General features: G+C 39.5%; 1 protein-coding gene across 1 annotated transcript in view; it reads right to left on the reverse strand.

Moving 5' to 3' along the window:
- LOC120806183 (astrotactin-2-like) overlaps nt 1-20128 on the reverse strand; it is a 249816-nt gene that overhangs the window by 60967 nt on the left and 168721 nt on the right. The window contains exons 14-16 of the mRNA XM_040157035.1: nt 4487-4611; nt 3102-3206; nt 2619-2798 (exon numbers count right to left, since the gene is read on the reverse strand). Coding sequence (XP_040012969.1) covers nt 2619-2798; nt 3102-3206; nt 4487-4611 — 410 coding nt within the window. The remainder of the gene's footprint in view (nt 1-2618; nt 2799-3101; nt 3207-4486; nt 4612-20128) is intronic.

Raw genomic sequence — 20128 nt, forward strand, 5'->3', positions numbered from 1 at the left:
GTCCCAGATGGCCTTTGTAAGTTGCAAGGCCCTTAAATGCGAAGACAGGGTCCCTTGACTCTGTTGGTCCTATTCCATATGGGCTTACTGTCAACTACATTATGCAATTGTCTTCACATTACTTTTGTCGCTATGCCAGTACAACCAACACTGAATAACTCAAGCTCCCAGACCACATTAAGCGTAAGGGTTAGTCAGACATCTACAACCTGAATAATGTTTACAAACTTTGTTCCATGTCACTGTTTCCTCACGTGTGGACTGTGGTTACACAGGGTGAGGACTGGCGGGAGAGTTCAGAGCAGCAATGCTAGGATAATAATGAGTGAGAACTCCGGTATCACACAACAAACATCACTTCCTTACACTGGGATGTTGGTTCCACGTTGCTGTGTCTGTCTCAGGTTTCTATTCAACACTAGACAACTGCAACCTGAGTTCTCAAGTGTTTGTAGATATGGTAAACACAACAGCCATATACAGTGTTTTGCTAGTTAGCGCTAGTGTCAGTTTGAACTGGTCTCTATCAGCATGTATTTTATGTATTATTTTATCATGTAAATTAATTTAATTTTTGAGTCCATACGAACCATGAGAAAGATGATGCTTTCAGGTAAAATAAAAATAAGACACCTTTAATTAAAAAATTTAGTGGCCTAAATATGGGGAATCAAGTTAATCATTGAAACCCGCCTAATAATACTGTATGTAACCTATTCTATGTCCATAAATTCATAAATATTAAATATGCCAGCTCTGGGGCGATGCGTATCATATAGTCCAGGTTTGCTCATAAGAGCATACTGCATACTGACTCAGTTTTAGCCTTACAAATAAATAATTTCACAAAGCTGACCTTAACTCTGCACTTGGAGCCCTTTCAAACAGTAACATACAAATAGTGTAAACGTATCTGAGAACCCAACTGTGTCATAAAAACGTGTTTTTAATATTTCTACATAAAAAGATTAGGAGAAAAAATAAAGATGAATTAAAGTATCGAGTGAAGTCTGTCACAGTCATATCCTTGTGCTTTTTGTTTTACATGATGTATTTGTTTTATTGGTAGGTCATGTTATATCTCAACACTAAATAGATTATGATTCAAGATAGTCTCAGTTGCATGTCAACCTTGCCATCAAAATATTTCTTTCATCGCTTACACTTTATTCATGTGGTCAATAGAACTAGTCATTACTAGAGAATATTCAGACTTACAATAACAGAAAAATGCATAAAATGTTAGAAAAATCAAGTGTCCTTGTGTCAGTGTGCTCAACATCAGAGTGTCTCACATCTGAATATGCTTTATGTAATTGGAGAGAAATAATTTCCTTGCATACTTATTCAGAGTTTATTAATTTATACTATTGTCCATGAACCAAACTCTAATGTCCTTCAGGTGTTACGTTCTTTGGAGGCTGTGTATTTTACAATGTGTTGAACACATTACAGACATCTCTGTGTAGTCGAATTCATGTTTGTATTGTTGAATATCTGAGTGCAATAAACATTTATGAAACAACAAAAATATCAGCAGCAAATTTTCTTCATACCATTCTAACATTTGTGTTCACTTCTTACAATGTACAGGTTTCTGTGTGACTTATAGGAAAAGCAAGCCTCTTTTGTTGCCATAATTCACTGGTTGTAAAACTACTTTGAATATATTTTGATAAGGGTCCAACAGCAAAATGTACTTAAATGATCAAAAATGAAAGTACTCATGCAACAGGACGGTTGTTAATATATATTATATTGAAAATTTCCCTCACAGAATGAAGTATTTTTATCTATCTACATTATTGGATTAATACTGATGCATTAACATGTAAGCATTGTAATGTAGTTGGTAGAGATGGAGCTAACTTTAATTTATCTACTTTTGCATAGTTTACTCTATATAAACATTTTTTTGTAAGTGGATCATATGTTTTGCATATGTAAAAAATACAATATTTCCCTCTGAAATGTGATGTATTGGATGTAAAAAAAAGTAGCAAAAAATGAAGGGAAATATTCAAGTATCAGTAGCTCAAGGTTGTACTGCACTTGAGTATACGTACTCATTTACTTTTCGCCACTGCTGAAAGTGTACGACTGAAATCAGCATGTTTTCTGCGCTGCAAGAGGCTTTTGGGATGCTGTGGAGTCACACTGATGTTTAATTCAATTCATGCCACTTACGCAGCATTTTAACCAGAAGGTGAATTATGGGAGGATGAAGTCTTTAAACATAACCCAGTTTAGTTTGTATTCAGACAAAGTGTAATTCCCCTCTTACTGTTAAATTATAGTAAATCTTGCTCTACTTCTGTTCATTGTGTTTTTTTGGGGTTGATTGCTTTGATTTAGAAAAGCTTCGGGTGTCCTGGTCACTCTTGATAGTAGCTCCATCCCACATCTTAAGTTCCCACTCTCTTCTCCAAACATGGTCTAATCTCCTGCATACATACTTGTTAAATTTTTAAATTATGTGTTACATAAATATCTCTGCCTTTGACAGATTCCCTCCAAAAATGAATATATTGTTTGTGAGGAGAAAATCTCTGTTCTACCCTCTAGAATTCAGCATTCATGCATTTTCGGCCTTCTCTCCTGTCTGTCAGCATGCTCACCTTTCTGATACTGCAGCCAGAGCTGCTGCTGGGCCTTCTTGCTGGGGAAGTAGATGCTGCAGCTGAGCTCAGAGCCATACAGGGCCTCAGACACATAATGGCTGCCGTATTGCTGGAGAAAAGCCAGCAGCTCCTCTCGTGTGCTGTCTGATGACAGTGTCTTCAGCACTTTGGAAAAGCCTACCGGGTCAAGAAGCAGATGGAAAATGAGCGATTTTGTCCTCATAAGGGTAGAAATGATGGGTTGGATACCACGGTTTAGGGTTATGGTGTCAATATGCTGTTATAGATGCACAATTAATGATCAAGATCTCTCAAGAACACAGATAGACACAGAAGTATAGAGATAGGTAGACAACAATAGACTGGACATTAAATGCAACACAGCATTTCTCTTAGGCATTGATCAGAGATTCTAATATTTATCTATGTGGTGCTTTGTGATGGTAAGAAACCAAACAGTTGTATCATTCAGGCACTGACCTGTAGATAAGGTAATGGAGCTGAGTTTGACTTTGTACAGATTGCTGCGTACTCTCCACTGTTGAACCATTGGGTAGCCCACTGCCTCACTGAATTGGGCATCCCCTAAAAAAGAGAATTAAAAAAAAAAAGGGAACAAGGAGACAAATTAAGATAAAAGGAGAAATATAAGAATGTCAACAAATACAACAATTTAAAACTAATTACAAAACTCAGATTCATAAAGAGCATATAAAATAAATAGATAAATAAAAGCCATCATTTCATCTGGACAGTTTATTGCAGATCCACTGTTATCCATTATTCCCTTAACATCATTTATTATCACAGCCTATATCCCAGCTGCTCCTGGATCAATGGCAGATATATAGTGTAGCTTGAACTCCAATTGGATTGCTGACATTAGAAGTGAGAGCAATCTTGCCTTTTCCCTGCTATTCAATTACCAAACTTTCACAGCAGTTTAGAACTAAAGCCATAAAAGTGGAGAGCAAAGAAAAAAATAAATAAACTGGAACCTTGATCCTTTGCCTCTGGAAAGTGTTTTACACCTGAGATATTCATGCATGGTGAGAAAGGGCAATTTAGTTTCTGTGTGTGTGTGTGTGTGTGTGTGTGTCCAATTCTGGTGAGAGCAGTTAAAAAAAAAAAAAAGTAAAAAAAAATCTCAGGGGTCAATGTGGACCAAATACCAATTTAGCTAATGGAGGGATTAGGGAGCAGAGGTAGAGGTGCAGGTTTCAAGCCAAATATTTAAGTGACTCTGTCCGCTACTGGATGGGGTGGAACAGTCGAGAAAAGGATAAAAGGATGAAAGTGGACATTACCTGTTGGAGTTTACAAGGTCCCACATGTATGTGTGTGGGAATGTATATTTGCAATACTTGGTGTATATGAAAGCATTTTAGAATGGGTTTGTGGTTTAACAGCACAGTGGCACAAAAGAATAACGGCTCAGCCTATATCTTTTTAAACGACTTTGCACTCTGGATTTCATAAAACAAGCAAAATATCAGCAACAACAACACACTGGCATTTGCATTTTTTTTCTACCACTTTCTATATAAAACATGTGTTTCTTCTCTCAGGTGTGTATAGCAAAGCTCATCTGGACAAACGATAAAATAGGCTTAGACTCCTGAGCCTTACAATTGAGACATTGCTGGGGCTTTTCACACACAGAATTTGTTCAAGATGCACACGGGGGCTATGTTTTCCCATTGGCTTTAGTCAGTTCAGAAGTTATTAAGCCATAAACCATGACTGGATCCTAGAGAGATAACAGAGCTGCCACTGAAAAATGCAACAAATCAAATGGCTCTCAAAAAAAGAGAAGGGCAAGAAGAAGATGCACATATCTACAAACTCACCGTACACACACTCACCTGTGAGAAGCTGCAGGTTGGGCAGGGGCTCTGACAAGACCCCTCGACATTGTTCCTCTACCGGTAAGGGAATAACCATTAGACCATCGGCTAGCTGGGGAAAGTCCTTAATGAAGTTGTTGTCCCTGAGAAACAAAAAAAGAGAGAAAAGGCAAAGAGTTCCTGTATCATGTTGAACTTCTGGTACACATTTTGGCACGCCAGAACATGTGCTAGAAAAATTGTCAAGTATTTACAAGGTCCAGTAACTATTTGTACTAAAAGGTGACAGTCCACGGCGACTACCAAGTATAACACCTCTACTTTATCTAGTTTGTATTTAACATACAAGGGTGCGCCTCCACATTATGAACTCAATGAAGCAGCTCAACAACAGTTCACAACTAGAATGGCACTCAGTAGAGTGCATACCTCCGCCAACGACAAATTTTGATGAAAAAAAAAAATCGAAAATTGTCCTATCTGGCAATGTTAAGGAAAGTGATTAAAAAAAATTCCTGGATATGCCCCTTTAACTGAATCCGCACCAAAATGTCATGGGTTCTTCCCTGGCCCATGCCCCATCCCTCCACAAGGTTTGGTGCAAATCGGTTTCAGTACTCTTTGCGTAATCCTGCTGACAAATAAACAAACACACCAACAAACAGACTCGGGGGAAAACATAACCTCCTCGGCAGAGGTAATAAATATCTACAATCCCTGCATGTTTCAGTGCCCCATCCAGCTGTTGGCCTCCTGAATTATTCAGAGACAGGGATTTGGAGATTTCACTTTTCTCTGTTGCAAGTTTGTTCTATTATAATGTTTTATGTGCCGATATTTTTCCAGTCTCCTCTGCCTCATAGAGGTTAGAATAAAGGGGCTCATTGGTTGCTTATAATTATGGATAAAACAACATTTACATTTAAGGCCAAAAAAATTGTGTATGTACAGTATATATGTGTGTATGCTACTTGGCAGCCCAATAAAGAAAACAGTTGTGTCCCCCAGTTTGAGGGTAGAGCAGAGAGCTGCAAGCAAAGATAAGAACAGACCACTTGGAATAGCTCTCTTTCTCTGCTGGAGATGATAAGTACAAGAATGGTAATAAGAATGGTAATAAGAGAGGAATTCTGAAATGTTGGGAGGGGAGGGCGGAAGAAGAGGACCCACATACTTTACTAGTGAGAGGTAACAAAGAACATCCACAAATGCACACAGAGCTGATATTTTAAATAGCATATTAGCTCTAAGCATGTTTTCCTAATCTTTTTTTCACTTTTTTGCACATCCATGATGTACCCTTGTGGCTTAATCGCTTGCAACATAAATAGCAGTGGTCTAACAAGTACGGAGAAAAGTGTATGTTGAGCTCCATTTTTGTTCAGGAGATGGACCGTTCTGGTTGAACCAAAGCAGGTGCGGCTCATTTCCTGTGAAAAAGATGAGTTGTCTCGCTGCATTCTGAGAGCACGGAAAGTGGCAGCAACCTATTTCCCATAATCCACTTTTATGGGACCAGGTCTCAGAGCACAGACCTAGTGCCCTGGAGACTCGGGGAGGGGGGGGTGTAGCTTCACTCCTCTTGATATCAATTTTTCATCCTGTTCCTCTCTTTCTGTCTCTCTCTTCGCTTCCTTTAACCACAAAGCCTGTTAGATGCAATCACAGCCTTAGTGTTACAATGGAGGGGTGGAAGAATTGACTCAAGGGCAGAGGACGAGAGGAGCGAGGGAGAGAAGAGGTGCTATAAAAAGATTACCGTGGCTTATGCTCACAGAAAACATATTGATTGCTAAATTAAATCAGCCAGCTTTACGCTGAAGCTCTGAGAACCTTTGGAGGCGTGTGGACCAAGATGATATGTAGCTTTATGGATTTTCAAACTTAGATGTGGTCTGTCCTTGACACTCTGCAAGAGTTCCCCTTCTTTAGCCACTTTGCTCACAACACCCATTCCCATTGTAAGGCTGACAGACATGCAGTATAAGAGTGTGATCTACCCAATAGTTCACTTTAGAGTTGCTCAAAAACTAAACAGACTCACTTTGCAGGATTAAAAAAAGCATGAAGACTAGTGACTCAGGTCTTTGCATTGCCTGATCGCACATAAAACTGTTAAATGTCCTTAACGTTCTCCTTCCTTTTCTATCCTGAAGGTAAAAATATCTAAGGCGGGTGTAGGTTGTTGTCGCATCGGTCCCTTTTCACAGAGATTAAATGGTGAGACAGTAAATTTAGAAAGGTCAACGTGTCAGTGCTGAAGATTTCTGTTTACCACAGTGAAAAGACCTCATTTCTTCTGTGAATGTGTGTGAGTGTGTGTGTGTGTGTGTGTGTGTGTGTGTGTGTACTTAACAGTGAGGGGGCTTGAAGCATCTATTCTGCTGACAGCTCATTAGAAGAAGAGACATTTATCTGTAACTCTACAACCCAAACAAACCAGAGTGGTTAACAAGATGAGCAAGTTGTTTGTCTTTCAAGAAAGATCATCTCTGTCCTTCACAAATGGTAACAATGTTGTCAGCTGTTAGCTGGCCATGGCTAACTTATCTCACCTTACAGTGACACACACACATTAATAACAAGACAGCCTTGGCTTAACGAGCTCAAACCTGGAAGTGGGCCTTTCGCACAGCAGACATTTTGAATTGTTTGATGCAGGTGTAACTATTAACATTAATAATGACTGCATTCTGCTTAAGTGCTCCAGTACCAGGGATATGCTAATGTGTATTCTGGCCGACTTATATTACTTCCTGAAACGTAAATGGAATAGAGCCCTCGTGATTTATCTTTATCAGTATACCTGTACTTTATCTGCATTTGGTAAGGCCAAATGCATTCGAAAGCGCTAACATGCACACCCAGCTGGATTTTTCTGTGCACTATATTAAACTGGATGAGTATAGTTTGGTAAAAAAAAAAAAAAAAAAAATCACTGAACAAGCTGGTCGTATTAGCCCGTAACCTACCCCGATGTTCCTACTAATTTTTCATAGTACACATTTTGACATGTTGGGGTGTAAATAATCAAATTATTGATGGCTGGATTCCATTTAGCTCTTTCGGTTTCAGGATCCTGGTATTGTGCATGCTTACAACGTTCACTGTCACACTGTTATGACTTACTAGGTCCCTTGAATAGATGAGGGACACTGTGTACACTACCTTGTACATTTTGCAGATATACAAAATATAAGCGTTTCATTTTCCAGCAAAGGTTTTTTTTGTCCGATGTGACTCCTCCAGTTCCATCACACTATGTGCTCTTTGCGATCTACTATATCTCTTATGAGCAGCTCAGGCCAGAGCGGTGTGTACAAACTGCCACTAACGAAGATTAAATGAATCTAAAGTAATTTAACGTAAGACTCCATTCACCAAATTTAAAATGTGTTTCCGAAAGCCACTTTTTAAACCAGATTTAGCAATTCTAGATTCAGACCTACTCCTTCTTCTATTTATAGTCTGTCCAGGTACTAAACCCATTATTTTACCAGCCAAGCTAACTCCATACTCACAGACACAAACACACACACATCCACACAGCCTCACCACGTTCAACAGCCTCCCACACACCAGACTACATAGGTGAGTCTGGACTTGCCGGGGCAATGACAACAAACTTGTGAATTTACTCATGTTTCATTCAGTACCCACGCGTGCTCATTAAGAGCAGTGGACACTGGGCTCCCTGCTGGCTAAACAGGCCTTCTATCCTACTTGAGTCTACAAGTTTGGCAAACTCTTCCCATTTCAATGCGAACCTCCAGAAAAAAGCTCCACCAGTCAGTGTATAATAAAATTATACCTGGTGGGATGAATACAAATATTTGAGACCAGTTCAGCATATATATTAAAGCTCTCACTCTCTCTTAGTTCTCCTCTCAATGTCTCTTCCTGCCCTCTGTGTGTACAATTTCAATTCAAACAGAGGAAAGATATGTCTGATTATTAAAGCATACTGGAGCTGAGGTCTCACATGCAAATCATTTTTATCATTTTTTTTGTTTTTTTTGTTTGTTTTTCCCAGCCAGGCATCAATGTCAGAAATTCTCCCTAGGTAGAGTGTAACACTTGCTTGCTGTTTGCGGAGCCTAATCCCCAGCAGTAACCCTTTCAGGGTTACTTTCACCATCCCGTATTAATTCTGTGTCTTATTTACCATCCCAGCAACATCTGCTCTCTCCTCCTAAATCACAGGCATTCTGGTTGAGAGGCACAGATGAGAGCTATCTACAAGTTAATTTAGAAAAATGTTTTTGTGCTTCTCTGTGTGTGTTTGGATGTGCATCGGTCTATCTAAGTCTATAATAGGGCCCAGGGCTATCTACAAGCTAATTTAGAAAAATGTTTTTGTGTTTCTCTGTGTGTGTTTTAATGTGTGTCTGTCTATCTGAGTCTGTAACAAGCACCCGGGCTATCTACAAGTCACTTCATTTCAAACGCCTGTGTCTGTGTTTGTGCACGTGTGAGAACAAGTGTGTTCACGCATATGTTTGAGTGTGTACACTGATCTGAGTTTGTATCTGTGTAGCTGATAAGAGTGGTACTTATCTAAACGTTGTCCAGGGTAATGGGCTCTTGTGCGGTTTAGAGGGTTTTCCATGTAGAAACCCCACCCCACACAGCAGCACTGATCAGGCACACTAAACGGTAGTCACTACGTCTTAACTACACTGACATTCCACAACATCTTAATTCATTATCTACAACCTTAAGACTCATTTCGACAACAATATAGGCTACTGGTGCTTTTCAATAGTGGCATCTGTTGGAAAACGTCATCCACCAAAAAGGCCCCTTCTGTTCTTTGTGGCAGTTTTTTTCCCTCACGGTGTTTTCTGACTCATTTACCAAATGTGAGGTTAACACCTGACAGGAACCAAAAATACCAATGATCAACGTGACCTTTTGCTAAAAAAAAATTTGAATAGCTAAAACCGTAGTTATAAAGGCAGTACATGGGCCACTTAGAGGAAACGCTGTGTCGCCTACCAGAGACTCACTGCAAGCCTACTCAGCAGGTTTAAAATGGCACATGCTGGGAGAAATCCAGCTTTATAAGCAACCGTCAGGCCAATCAGATCAGAAAATGAACAACGCATGCATCCATAGGTTCCAGAGATGACTAATCCCCCCGGCTTGTGACAATTAGGAAACCAAACTGTTTCAGCAAACTGTAAGCCTTGCAGGATGCTCTTCTGCACTCATTTGGAAGCTGCCTTTGTGGACTGATGCAGGCACTAACAAAAAGTCCCTAATTCCCAGGGGAAATGAGTATTGAATATACATACAAATCCTTGGTGCCAAGCTTACAAAGGCTATATTCTGATTATCACAGTCCCTGTTCTGGCTCAGCTGCTGATGGAGCACGTGTAACTTTTTTAGTTTAAAGCAAAACAAGGAAGTAGCTCTTCAAAAAGTAACAGACATTTACAGAGGACAGTTTGCATGATAATTTCATGTTCTTTTTCATTTAAAATAAACAGTTTAGATGACTGCATTAAACTGTGTGTAGCTGTTTTGAGATGAGTCCCTATAACAGCATATGTTGGAAACAGAAACTCTGATTTTGACAGCACTACCAATTAAGTTATGTAATGTAACAACTTTGGTTGCAGTTTTGTTTTTATTAAGGTTGAGCAGATAAACAACCTCAGTTAAGGATAAGATTAAAGTAAGGCTTATAGGTTAAAGCAGCCAGAAAATTAAGGTTTTATCATTAAAACTTCATTTTAGTAGATATGAATTGGTAATTATGAGCCAAGGTTGCTGGATTTGAAGGCCAAATATATTTCCCCATCCAAATTGTAATGTCAGTCTATTAATTTTAATGGCCGTGCTCCATTTGCACACTCCTATCAAATAATCTAGCACTGTGCACTGCATCCTGCCACAATTTAATAGCCACTTATAGATTAACATTAAAGTTGACAATTTATGATACTATTTGGAATCACGGTTTCTGCATTTTCTGTTGTGTTAAATAAGTAACTAGCTGAACAGCAGGAAAAGGAGGGAAAAAAAAGACAATCATAATCTTAACCACTAGAGGCTGCTCTTTCTCTGTGCCAAAGGAAAGGTTAATGGTATCAGGATTAGTCCAGGATCTTCAGTGTTTCTGTGTGTTTATGTTATTGCACTTTGTGTGCGTAATGCAGAGTTCTCTTTATTTTGCTCTGTCAGACTCGAAGAAAAAAAAAAACTGTGTGGGAACTAAAGCATAAAAAAGATAGAAAGCAAAGCCTGTGAGATGTTTCAGAGTGTAAATGAAAAATGTAAAATTATTAACTGCAGGAATTGTCAGGTAAGACCCCTCCTATCAGCAATTATGTTAGGTCAACACACATTCTAATTAAATTACACCCTAAGAACACCAACAAAAGTCTGGCTATCTTGTGTGTATGTATGTGTTTGTGTCACAGATATGCAGGAAATGAAAAATCAAGTCAGGCACAGAACTGGAGTTCAGAGGTGAGCTGGAAGCCGAGGAGGGATTTCAGAATGTGTCAGGTAGGAAGCGACTGCAGTTCTGACTGAGGTGAAAAGATTACATCTCCACTGGGATGCCAGAAGAGAGAAAAGTCCAACCTGAGGAGGGGTTGAGGAGTCAGGACCCGGCAGAGCGATGGCCAGTCCACCACAGAGAAGGGAGGGGCAGTGAATCAGAACCTGAGTGTGAGGCTAGGGTTGAGTCATGATCCGGAGATATGAGGGTGTTGTGCCCTTGGTAGCCTTGTAGGTTAACAACAGTGTTTTGAACCATATGTGAGCAGCCACTGGGTGCCAGTGCAGAACAGATAGGAGGGGAGGTTTGTTGGAGAATTTATGGAAGCAGAGGACAAGCAGGGCTGCAGCGATCTGGGCAAGCTGAAAGGGTGTCAGAGTGGATGCAAGAGGACCAGGAGGGAAGAAGAAAATGCTTTTGCCTGAAATGCACAAGAAGAAAATGCCTTTCAAGCTTGACTAAAGAAACACTTTTCTCAGTGATGTCAATCTTTTATGCTCACAAACTTCTTATAGGAGCAGTCTGCACTTGACCAGATCTTGTTTCTGCTTATGAGATATGGCTGCAAGTAGAAGAAAACAGCTAGCAGAAAAAAAGCATGGAAAAAAACTGTGAAATGATTCTGCCAAATGCTGACTTCCCGATTTGCCTACAAATTGAGAACATGAAAAATTATGAGAAAAGCAATCTGCAATTCTACATCACTAGCTACATTTTCTAACATGTAAAAAACAAATCACTGTTTACCAAAGGTTTAATAGTTATTAAAATACACCATGACACAGCAAGTGGATAATACTAGTTATGCTTATGTGCTCATAAGTCGTCTCTCTTCCCCAAATTCTCCTTCCACATACATACGAGAGCCAGAAAACAACCAACAAAAAATTTGACATCCAGCATGACACAGCATGTTTTTAATTTCTGTGGCTGCCATGCTGTTTGGATTCATCCCTAAATGGGATAATTACCCAGAAAGAGACAGAGAAGCGTGCAACAAAAGGCAGCACAGAAAAAAGAAAAAGGGCCTTGTTCAAAAAAGTTGTCTCTACCACAAAATATAAACAATATGCAAAAAAGGCAACTGCATGGGCAAAACAGAGCCTAGAAAGTCCACTGACATTATTATATGCAGTGTGGAATACAGAGGCTATGTTAATTATGTGAAATACCTCCAAACACCTATGTGCTGCTATGGTACACCTCAAATTACTCAATTATTTAAAGGGTTGCTTCACCTAAAAACAGATTTTCTCACTTATTGTACCTCTAGTGGTATGTGCCCGAGCAAACAGTTTGCATTTCATTAGCCCAGCCCAAGATTTCTACCCATCTCACAACCCAGCATCAAAATGTGTGTGTTTCCCGAAACGATGCCCCGATTACTCTAGATACAGTAATCCACTGAACTTGCTATGAATCGTTTTCATGAAACTATACGGAAAAAAATGGTCCCTATGAAAATTGTTAACAAAAAACGTGTATTTTTTTTTTTTGCGATTTGGGTACAATTTGGGTGAATCTACCCTTTAATTATCAAAGGAAGAGAAAGGAAATTTCAACTGTAAGACATTTACATTCATTATTAAATGAATCTATCTGAATGATATTACTATATCATATAATTTCTGAATTGCTTTGAAAATGTTGCCACACTTGCCCTTGAGAGCCATCCACCAATTTGTTGGACTGCACAATCAAAGATTCATGAGGGCTGGGGTGGGTAGCTGATCAAATTGTGTGTAATATGCTTAATAACTGTAATATCTTGAAAAAAACAAAAAGGCTCGGTGCGAGTGAGGCCTCTCAGATGACAAAGATAAAGCACCCACCGTCACCTAGGACACAGGGCCCAGATGAAGAATTAAAGAGTTATTAAAGGACAGCATCCGAAAACTGGCTAATCTGTATTGTAATAAAACAATCAGAGATGTTTACCTTGAGACTTGCGCTACAATCTCTTATTACAGCTGCAGCCACAGCTCAGTTGATAAATGATTTCACTGAGTGGAGGAGATCTGGTGACTTTTCATTGCCAATTTTGAATGGGCTTGGGAGATGATGCTGTCAATGAAACGGCCTCTGATAGACAGCGCGCTGTGGAGTTTGTGTTTGTGTACACGAGCAAGTGTGTGCATTTACATTCTCGTTTGTATGTGAGCTTCAGTGTAGACAACTGGCTAATTTGTGAGAAGCGGGAAGCCGCCCAGCCAATCAAAATTGGTGACTGTTATTGTGGTGCCTGTCAGATACATATAGCGTGTTTCACATGGAATGTAATTTAGCCAGAAATGTTTGAAACATTTAAATATGCCTTGCTGCAGAGATGCAGAGACATGTTGAGTGCAGTGATATGAAAAGTGTTAAGCATATTACTTGTCGTACAATATGACACTACTCATTGTTTTTGTCACCCTCTCCCCTTCAGATGCTCACACACACACACACACACACACACACACACAAAACCACACAACCCCACTTTTGCTCCCCTGGGTTGTGTATACAATTGGAATACAACACGAACGCGTACAGACAAATTTTTTTTTCGTACCTTGATACCTCTGTTGGCCTGCCTTAGAAAATTGTGAAAATGAACTGTTGTGGCCAGGAGCATTACCATAGAGATGAGGCTTGGTACCGCAGAGCGAGGGGCCATGCAGGCAAGCTAGCTGTGGAACTGATTAGAGCCATTGCTTTTCTACTTTATTATTCCACTTGCACTTATTCACTTTTTTTAAAACCCTCTCAATTGTGTCTATCCATCCTAACAAACTCCTGTCTCTCTGTATCTCCCTCTCTCTCTCTCTGTCACCCTTTTTCCCTTATTGTTCACCCACTCACGGACGTGTTAAGAGGAACCCTATCCCGGAGCTAAAGACTCTGTTCCTGACAGACTCTCATGTCATCAGCCTGAAAGACTAGCAGCCCTTCCGAGGTACTGACAACAGGCAAACAGAATACAACAGGAGGTTCTCTTTTCTAATTTGGCACAATGATCAAGAGGCAGAGCAGTTTAACCGTCTTCTATTTTGACAGACAACTTAAGAGGTAAAAGACACAACACATTTTTAACTTTCTGTCTTTTTGATCAAGACAATAGAATAAACCACCTCTTCAAATTTTTTTCGCTGCCAAATGGTGATCGTGGTATAAGAAATTCACAACAGGGAGTCTCAATAAAACAAGTCTTAAAACTAAACCTAGCTCTGAAACTCAGATAGAGGACCTTGATACACATATATTTATCTGTATGGGTTTACTTACGCAAGTGTGTGAGTCTGTATCTTTGATCTCATGGATGCAAAAGCCGTGTGCATCCATAACTAAAACCAACATCCTTCGTCTACCAAAAGAAGGCCAGCTTATATGAAGGCCTCATATTTTTTCTGCCATCCTGATTCATAAAAGATACACAAAGGACATTTAAGAGTCTTATCACAATTTCTCCTCAGCTCTATCATTTTGTATTTGATCTGCAGTAATGGGCCAAGACAGCGAGGTAGTCTTTGTATTCTTTTATTTTACAGTGTAATTACAAAGCGATATGACTGACATGAAGTCATGATTAAATATTATTATGTTATCTGGTATTCTGTCTCTCAATGTGATACGGCTAGCTGAAGCAGAGCTGTTTTTGAAGTCCCATCTTGAAAGGCAGGAACTAGGAGTTACATCACGGGAGTGGTAAAATTAACTGTTTTATAGTATGGCCTTGCAAGAGGTGAGTATGGGCGAATACTCAAAATTCATACAGTTGAATAAAACTGAAAAATGGCTAAGAACTGCCATCTATTTATGAATTGATATTAATGAATAATTTATGACTGGTAAATTTACAGCACAAGGCAACAATCTCGGAAAAGCAGGGCAGGGTGATGGGGAGAAAAGGATGCAGAGGCGGACGACTGAAGACAGATAGTAGTCCAGAGGGGGTACAAAATTACAAGTGCTGCCAAGCTGCAGTTCACTGCTGCAGTAGTAGTTCATTAATCAATACCCGAAACACCTAGCCACTAATTCAGGACTTAGCCCTGCTCCACAAATTACTACATGTAGTTTTTCTCCAGTGAAAGTGGGAGGTAGCTGAAGCCATTTTGGAGGACTGGCATTGTTAGCTACCCCCTGTGAGGCAACTCCATAATAGTCCGAGGCCGAAGGTCTAATGCTTTGTGCTGCATTTTCCCATTTTTCACCCTCCAGTCTACTATTGATTCACTGGCTTCTGCACATGCAAGTGATATTATTTTTTAAGCTAATTAAATACACAAAATCATAGTCTTTGTTTTCTGGTTGCTCCCAAAGCATAATTTATGTAAAATAGATTTTTACAACTTTACAAGGTAAAGGTTTCACAGAGTAACCTGGGATTAATTTTACAAAAACATGCACAAGATAAACAGTATGATGTCAAAGTTTCCATGCAATTGCAAAGTCTCTGAGTGGACAAATGAACTAGCTGTTCAATCAATGAAAAAATGAATAAATTAGCACTTCAGTTGAACGAGACTATGTGAAACTACATCTGCTGGATCACAGGTGGCAAACATCAAAAAAAATAAACGTTTGAGTCATACATGGTGCTGGACTCCTGCATCTTTCCTCCGACTACAAATATTATTAGGCCTTTAAGTGAAAGGTGTTTTGGTGTGCAGACACAAACATCTTTGAGCTGCATATGCCTTGAAACATGATCCATGTGTACACATTTACTCTCCTGTGTGCTTTAACTGTGTGTGATGTCCGACAACTGCCTCACAGTCCTGTGTGGTTAAGAAGCATCAAATGCTGCAATACTGCTGTCTGCGTATCCCTCTTTTGTATTTTTCTCATACTCTTTCCTAGTGTCTCACTCTCTTACTTTTGCTCAGCTTTGCTCTTTTGATTTAGCCTTTTCTCTTCTCATTTATTTTTCTATTCATTTTCCTTCTCAACCCTTATCGCTGCCTCCACCAGTCCATCTCTCTCTCTCTCTCTCTCTCTCTCTCTCTCTCTCTCTCTCTCTCTCCAGTCAAACAGCAGGTAGTCAGCTGTAAGCCTCTCTGACATTAACTGATATTAGGCTAGGGTCTATTAGGTCCTGCCTTGCCATGTGAGTTACTGAGCAGAGAGCGACTGCCGCGGGAATGATCACACTCACGTACGCATGTGCACTGAGTCACTCAAGCAAACACATACCCACACAAAGGTAAACACAAACCCACACAGATGTTTCATTGCACACATGCAAAGTCTTTGCAATCTCCCAAACGTGCTCACTTTATGTCTTCTAAGTAACAAAGATGGAGGGATCACTAAAGCTTTACGAGCCTCCTCGTACGAACGCATTTCTTTGCTAAATTCCCTCTGCAAATTCATCACTGTGTGAATAAGAGGCAAACTTTCTAGGAAGTCAGCAGCTGCAATGTGTGAATAAAACACATGTTTTTGTTAAAGTCTGCTGTCATAATATGTGAAAACTAAGCCTGTTTATTACTTGATCACATACGCAAGACGTAATAATTTGACATGCTCCATTTTCCTTAAAAAAAAAAAAAAAGCAGCCGAGAAAATCAAGACTTTCGTCGGCAACTGTGAGGCACAGAGCATATGCAAAAGTACAAGACAAAGTAAAAAGCCTCTTTGGTGTAGAGGGGATACTTATAAAAACACACCAGAACACAGCAATTTAGAATTGCACTTTAAGTTGGTATTAAAGTTGCAGACTAGGCTTTCTGTAAAAAATGTAGTTTCCAGGCCCAAGCAGAGATAACACTGTCGACATCATAAGGGCTTATCTCAGCTATGGAGAACTATTTCCATAGCCACAGAAAACATTATACAACTGCTTTCACGGGATGAGTGGGCCTAGTAAACTGACCTCCATACATAAAAGTGGTGAAGTGGGCCTTTACACTTTAAACACCCACTACATTCAATTATATACTGTCCCAATTTTCAGTGTTCCCTGCTGAGATAGCAGACATCTGTTGTGTCAACAAATCAGACACAATACATTGCCATATCTATGCCACATCCATGTAAAAGCAACTAAACGTGTATACAGTGCAGACCGTGCATTTAGGAAGTGCAGTTAATTATGACTGAAGTCATTAAATATATGCATAAACATATTCAACATTATAGAATATCACAGTCACACAGCTACCCAGAAACCCACAGACCTCTTTGTAACTTCACAAATCTGCCTCACACGCCCACACACATATGTGTGCAGGCAAAAATAAAAAGGTAAATTCTAAATTCAATGTTGGAAGCGGTAAAAAAGACAAAAAAGAAGGAACAACATACCACTTATTTTAGGAAAACAATTAAGAAGCTTCTCATCAACCTTGAGCAGCTTAACCCCTTCACCTCGGCAGTCTGTCTCACTATCTCGTGGCTACTCATTATGTAGGAAGAAATTGCCTTATAATGTTTGTTGACTCAAGAAGCTACCATGTGTGCACCAAGGAGATAATTACTGAAAATTACAGAGGAACATGGAAATGTGGCTGTGTTTATGCCTGTGAGCCTTGTGGGCTGCCAGATTGACAAATTATTCATGTTGTGGTGTCATTTTAGTCTGAGAGGTGAGCGGTGATGAGGAGTTAGTAGAGTGCCTATCAAAAGCGGTTTTGTATCTTTTCTTCCTGACTGTATCTTTTCGTTTTTTGTAAAAAGGCATCTGCGACATCAGAGTGACAAGGACGGCAGCATCCTTTCCACAAAGCAGGTGAAACTTTTTTTTTTCTTTTCCTTCTCCGCCACCACTTCTCATTTGTCACGACCCAAACTTCTAACACTCAGTCACTGTGGTGCACTCTTGCTGTAAAGCTCTTTGGAGGGAAGAGAAACACTCAGGACATAGTGCCTGTCTATCAAGAACCGAACACTTAAGCTTGATTCGGACAGGCGCAATTTCTCAGGGTGATGTGTGTGATAAAATATAATGCTAAGTGAATTCAATCATCTATCCCGACAGATTTTAAATTTACAGAAGACAAATGTTATTGTAATATGTATCTCGATATGATATTTTTCATTATGGCAGTACAGCAAATTTCAATATAATTGTGTTTTCTACCAAGATAGAAATGCAATTATCATAGTTATCAATTATTGGGGTCTCGGGATGGTTCTCTTCCATTGTAGCTGGTCTCAGATCTCTGTGTCAATAAGTTGAATACCAAAGTGTATCCAAGCGAACTTACTATCAGCTCTGATCATGAGGTGATTGCTGGAAAAACAAAAAAGTGTTGTTTTCTTTTAAGTAGACAGAGAGTGTGAACTGTGAAGTGCAGGGAAAGATGATATGTATTGCTGCTCTTTCCAACCCCCGCTGCTAGTTAAGTGGTGGTGCATCATGCTGCTGTCAGTGTTTGTACTCTCTCCCTAGTGGGGTCTGTTCAGTTCGACCACATTTTGGAACAGGTCTAATTACCTGTGGGCCTTTTCAGGTCAGATTCAAACAGTCCTCGGTTGCCTTTTGGATCAGGTTCCTTTTCTTATCAAAATTATTTTTATATATTGGGTTCAGGTGGGTTTTCCAGGGGGACCATTTCAGATCTGGTCCAAAGACCTCTATTTTGGGCAGTTTAAAGGTTGAAATTTTCCTGAACTGCGAGGAAACAAAATTTCGTACGCGTTCCTCCATTATAGGCTTAAATAGGATCAAACAGTGAGTCAGTGTATATGTGTATGTGTCTGGCTATTTGTCTCTCCACTGAATGACCACTATTGATGCTGCCTGTCTGTTATTTTCCCCGTTCTCAATCTAAATACCTGTACAGTGCACGCATGTGTGTGTGTGTGTGTGTACACATTTTTGTTACCTCTTTGGGACCTATTTCCGGTATAAGCACATCTACATGAGTGACAGGATGTTATTAGTGTACATTTATGAGCACAAATGACTAAATTGAACTCTAAATAAAAAGAATAGGACTCTTAGGAGAAATAAGCGTTCTTCTTCACACTGATTTGAAAGTTAGGTGAAGAGGCTAGTATGCATTTAAATATCTGAAGGATGTGAACTGCTGTCAAGAAGAAAAAAAAAAATTAAAATGAGATAACTACCTATGCAGTCTCTGTTGGGTGGATTCTGATTTCATATCCTTACACAGAGGCATTGGAATCACATTGTAATCGGACTTTTCTCAACCGTTAAAATTCACCATAACACGTCACTTTATTACCCAAATGCATCCCTGCATGTTATTGTATTAATCTGTAATTTCATAACTGCAATTTTCAAATTTCATTCCCCCTGATCAACTTCAAGTGCCTGTCCAATGCAAGATCAATTTAAAACAATTTAAATGTTTGCAATACATCCATAAATCAAATGTAATATGTCATATTAAAACACAACTGTGACTCCTATCATATTATTTATCTCAATCATCAAATATTGCTAATGCAAGGGAGTGTGTGTGTGTGTGTGTGTGTGTGTGTGTGTGTGTGTGTGTGTGGGGGGGGGGGCAGACAGTGGAGGTGAGAGAAATTAAAGGGATGCAGGGCTGTGTGATAAGACTTGCATCTGCATATCAAAGGCAGCTTGGAGGGAAGTGGAGAAAATGATGAGGATAAAAACTGTAACATATTGCGAGAGTGTATGTACCGAGTCTGAAGCAGAATCTCACGGGACCAAGTCATTCTGAAGACAAAGCTATTGTTCTTTTAACAAAAGACAGTGTGGATTTGATAAGCAGAATGAGTACTTTAGTGGGATGACATGCAGTAATACACATGTTTAATTAGAGACACGTATTATACTCCTGTGTGCTTAGCTTGTCTGGTTAGACTTAGAATGATGAAAAGCTCAAGAAAAATGTGTCTTTCAAAATATTAAGTGAAATAAATTTTGTCAAGCTCATAAACAAAAGATGGAAGCGCAATGGGGATGCATGCAAAATACCTACTGGTGAACCATATGCAATTTAGTGCTGCGTTCTGCCATGGACTCAGAGAGTAACTTGCTCATTTCTTATTTCCGTTTTTTTCTTTTGCCTGCCCTCTCCAATAACAGCTGAACTGTGTACAGTAGGTCAGTTTTCATAAATTCTGTTTGCGCTTTGTTTCAGATGCACTCTGCACCTACAGACGTGTGTGTTATTTATCCAAAAAGGCACATGAGCCTGGAAGTGCACTCTGCCTGTCATCTGCAT

This window comes from Xiphias gladius, chromosome 20 (assembly GCF_016859285.1).
Source record: "Xiphias gladius isolate SHS-SW01 ecotype Sanya breed wild chromosome 20, ASM1685928v1, whole genome shotgun sequence".
Taxonomy (NCBI): domain Eukaryota; kingdom Metazoa; phylum Chordata; class Actinopteri; order Istiophoriformes; family Xiphiidae; genus Xiphias; species Xiphias gladius.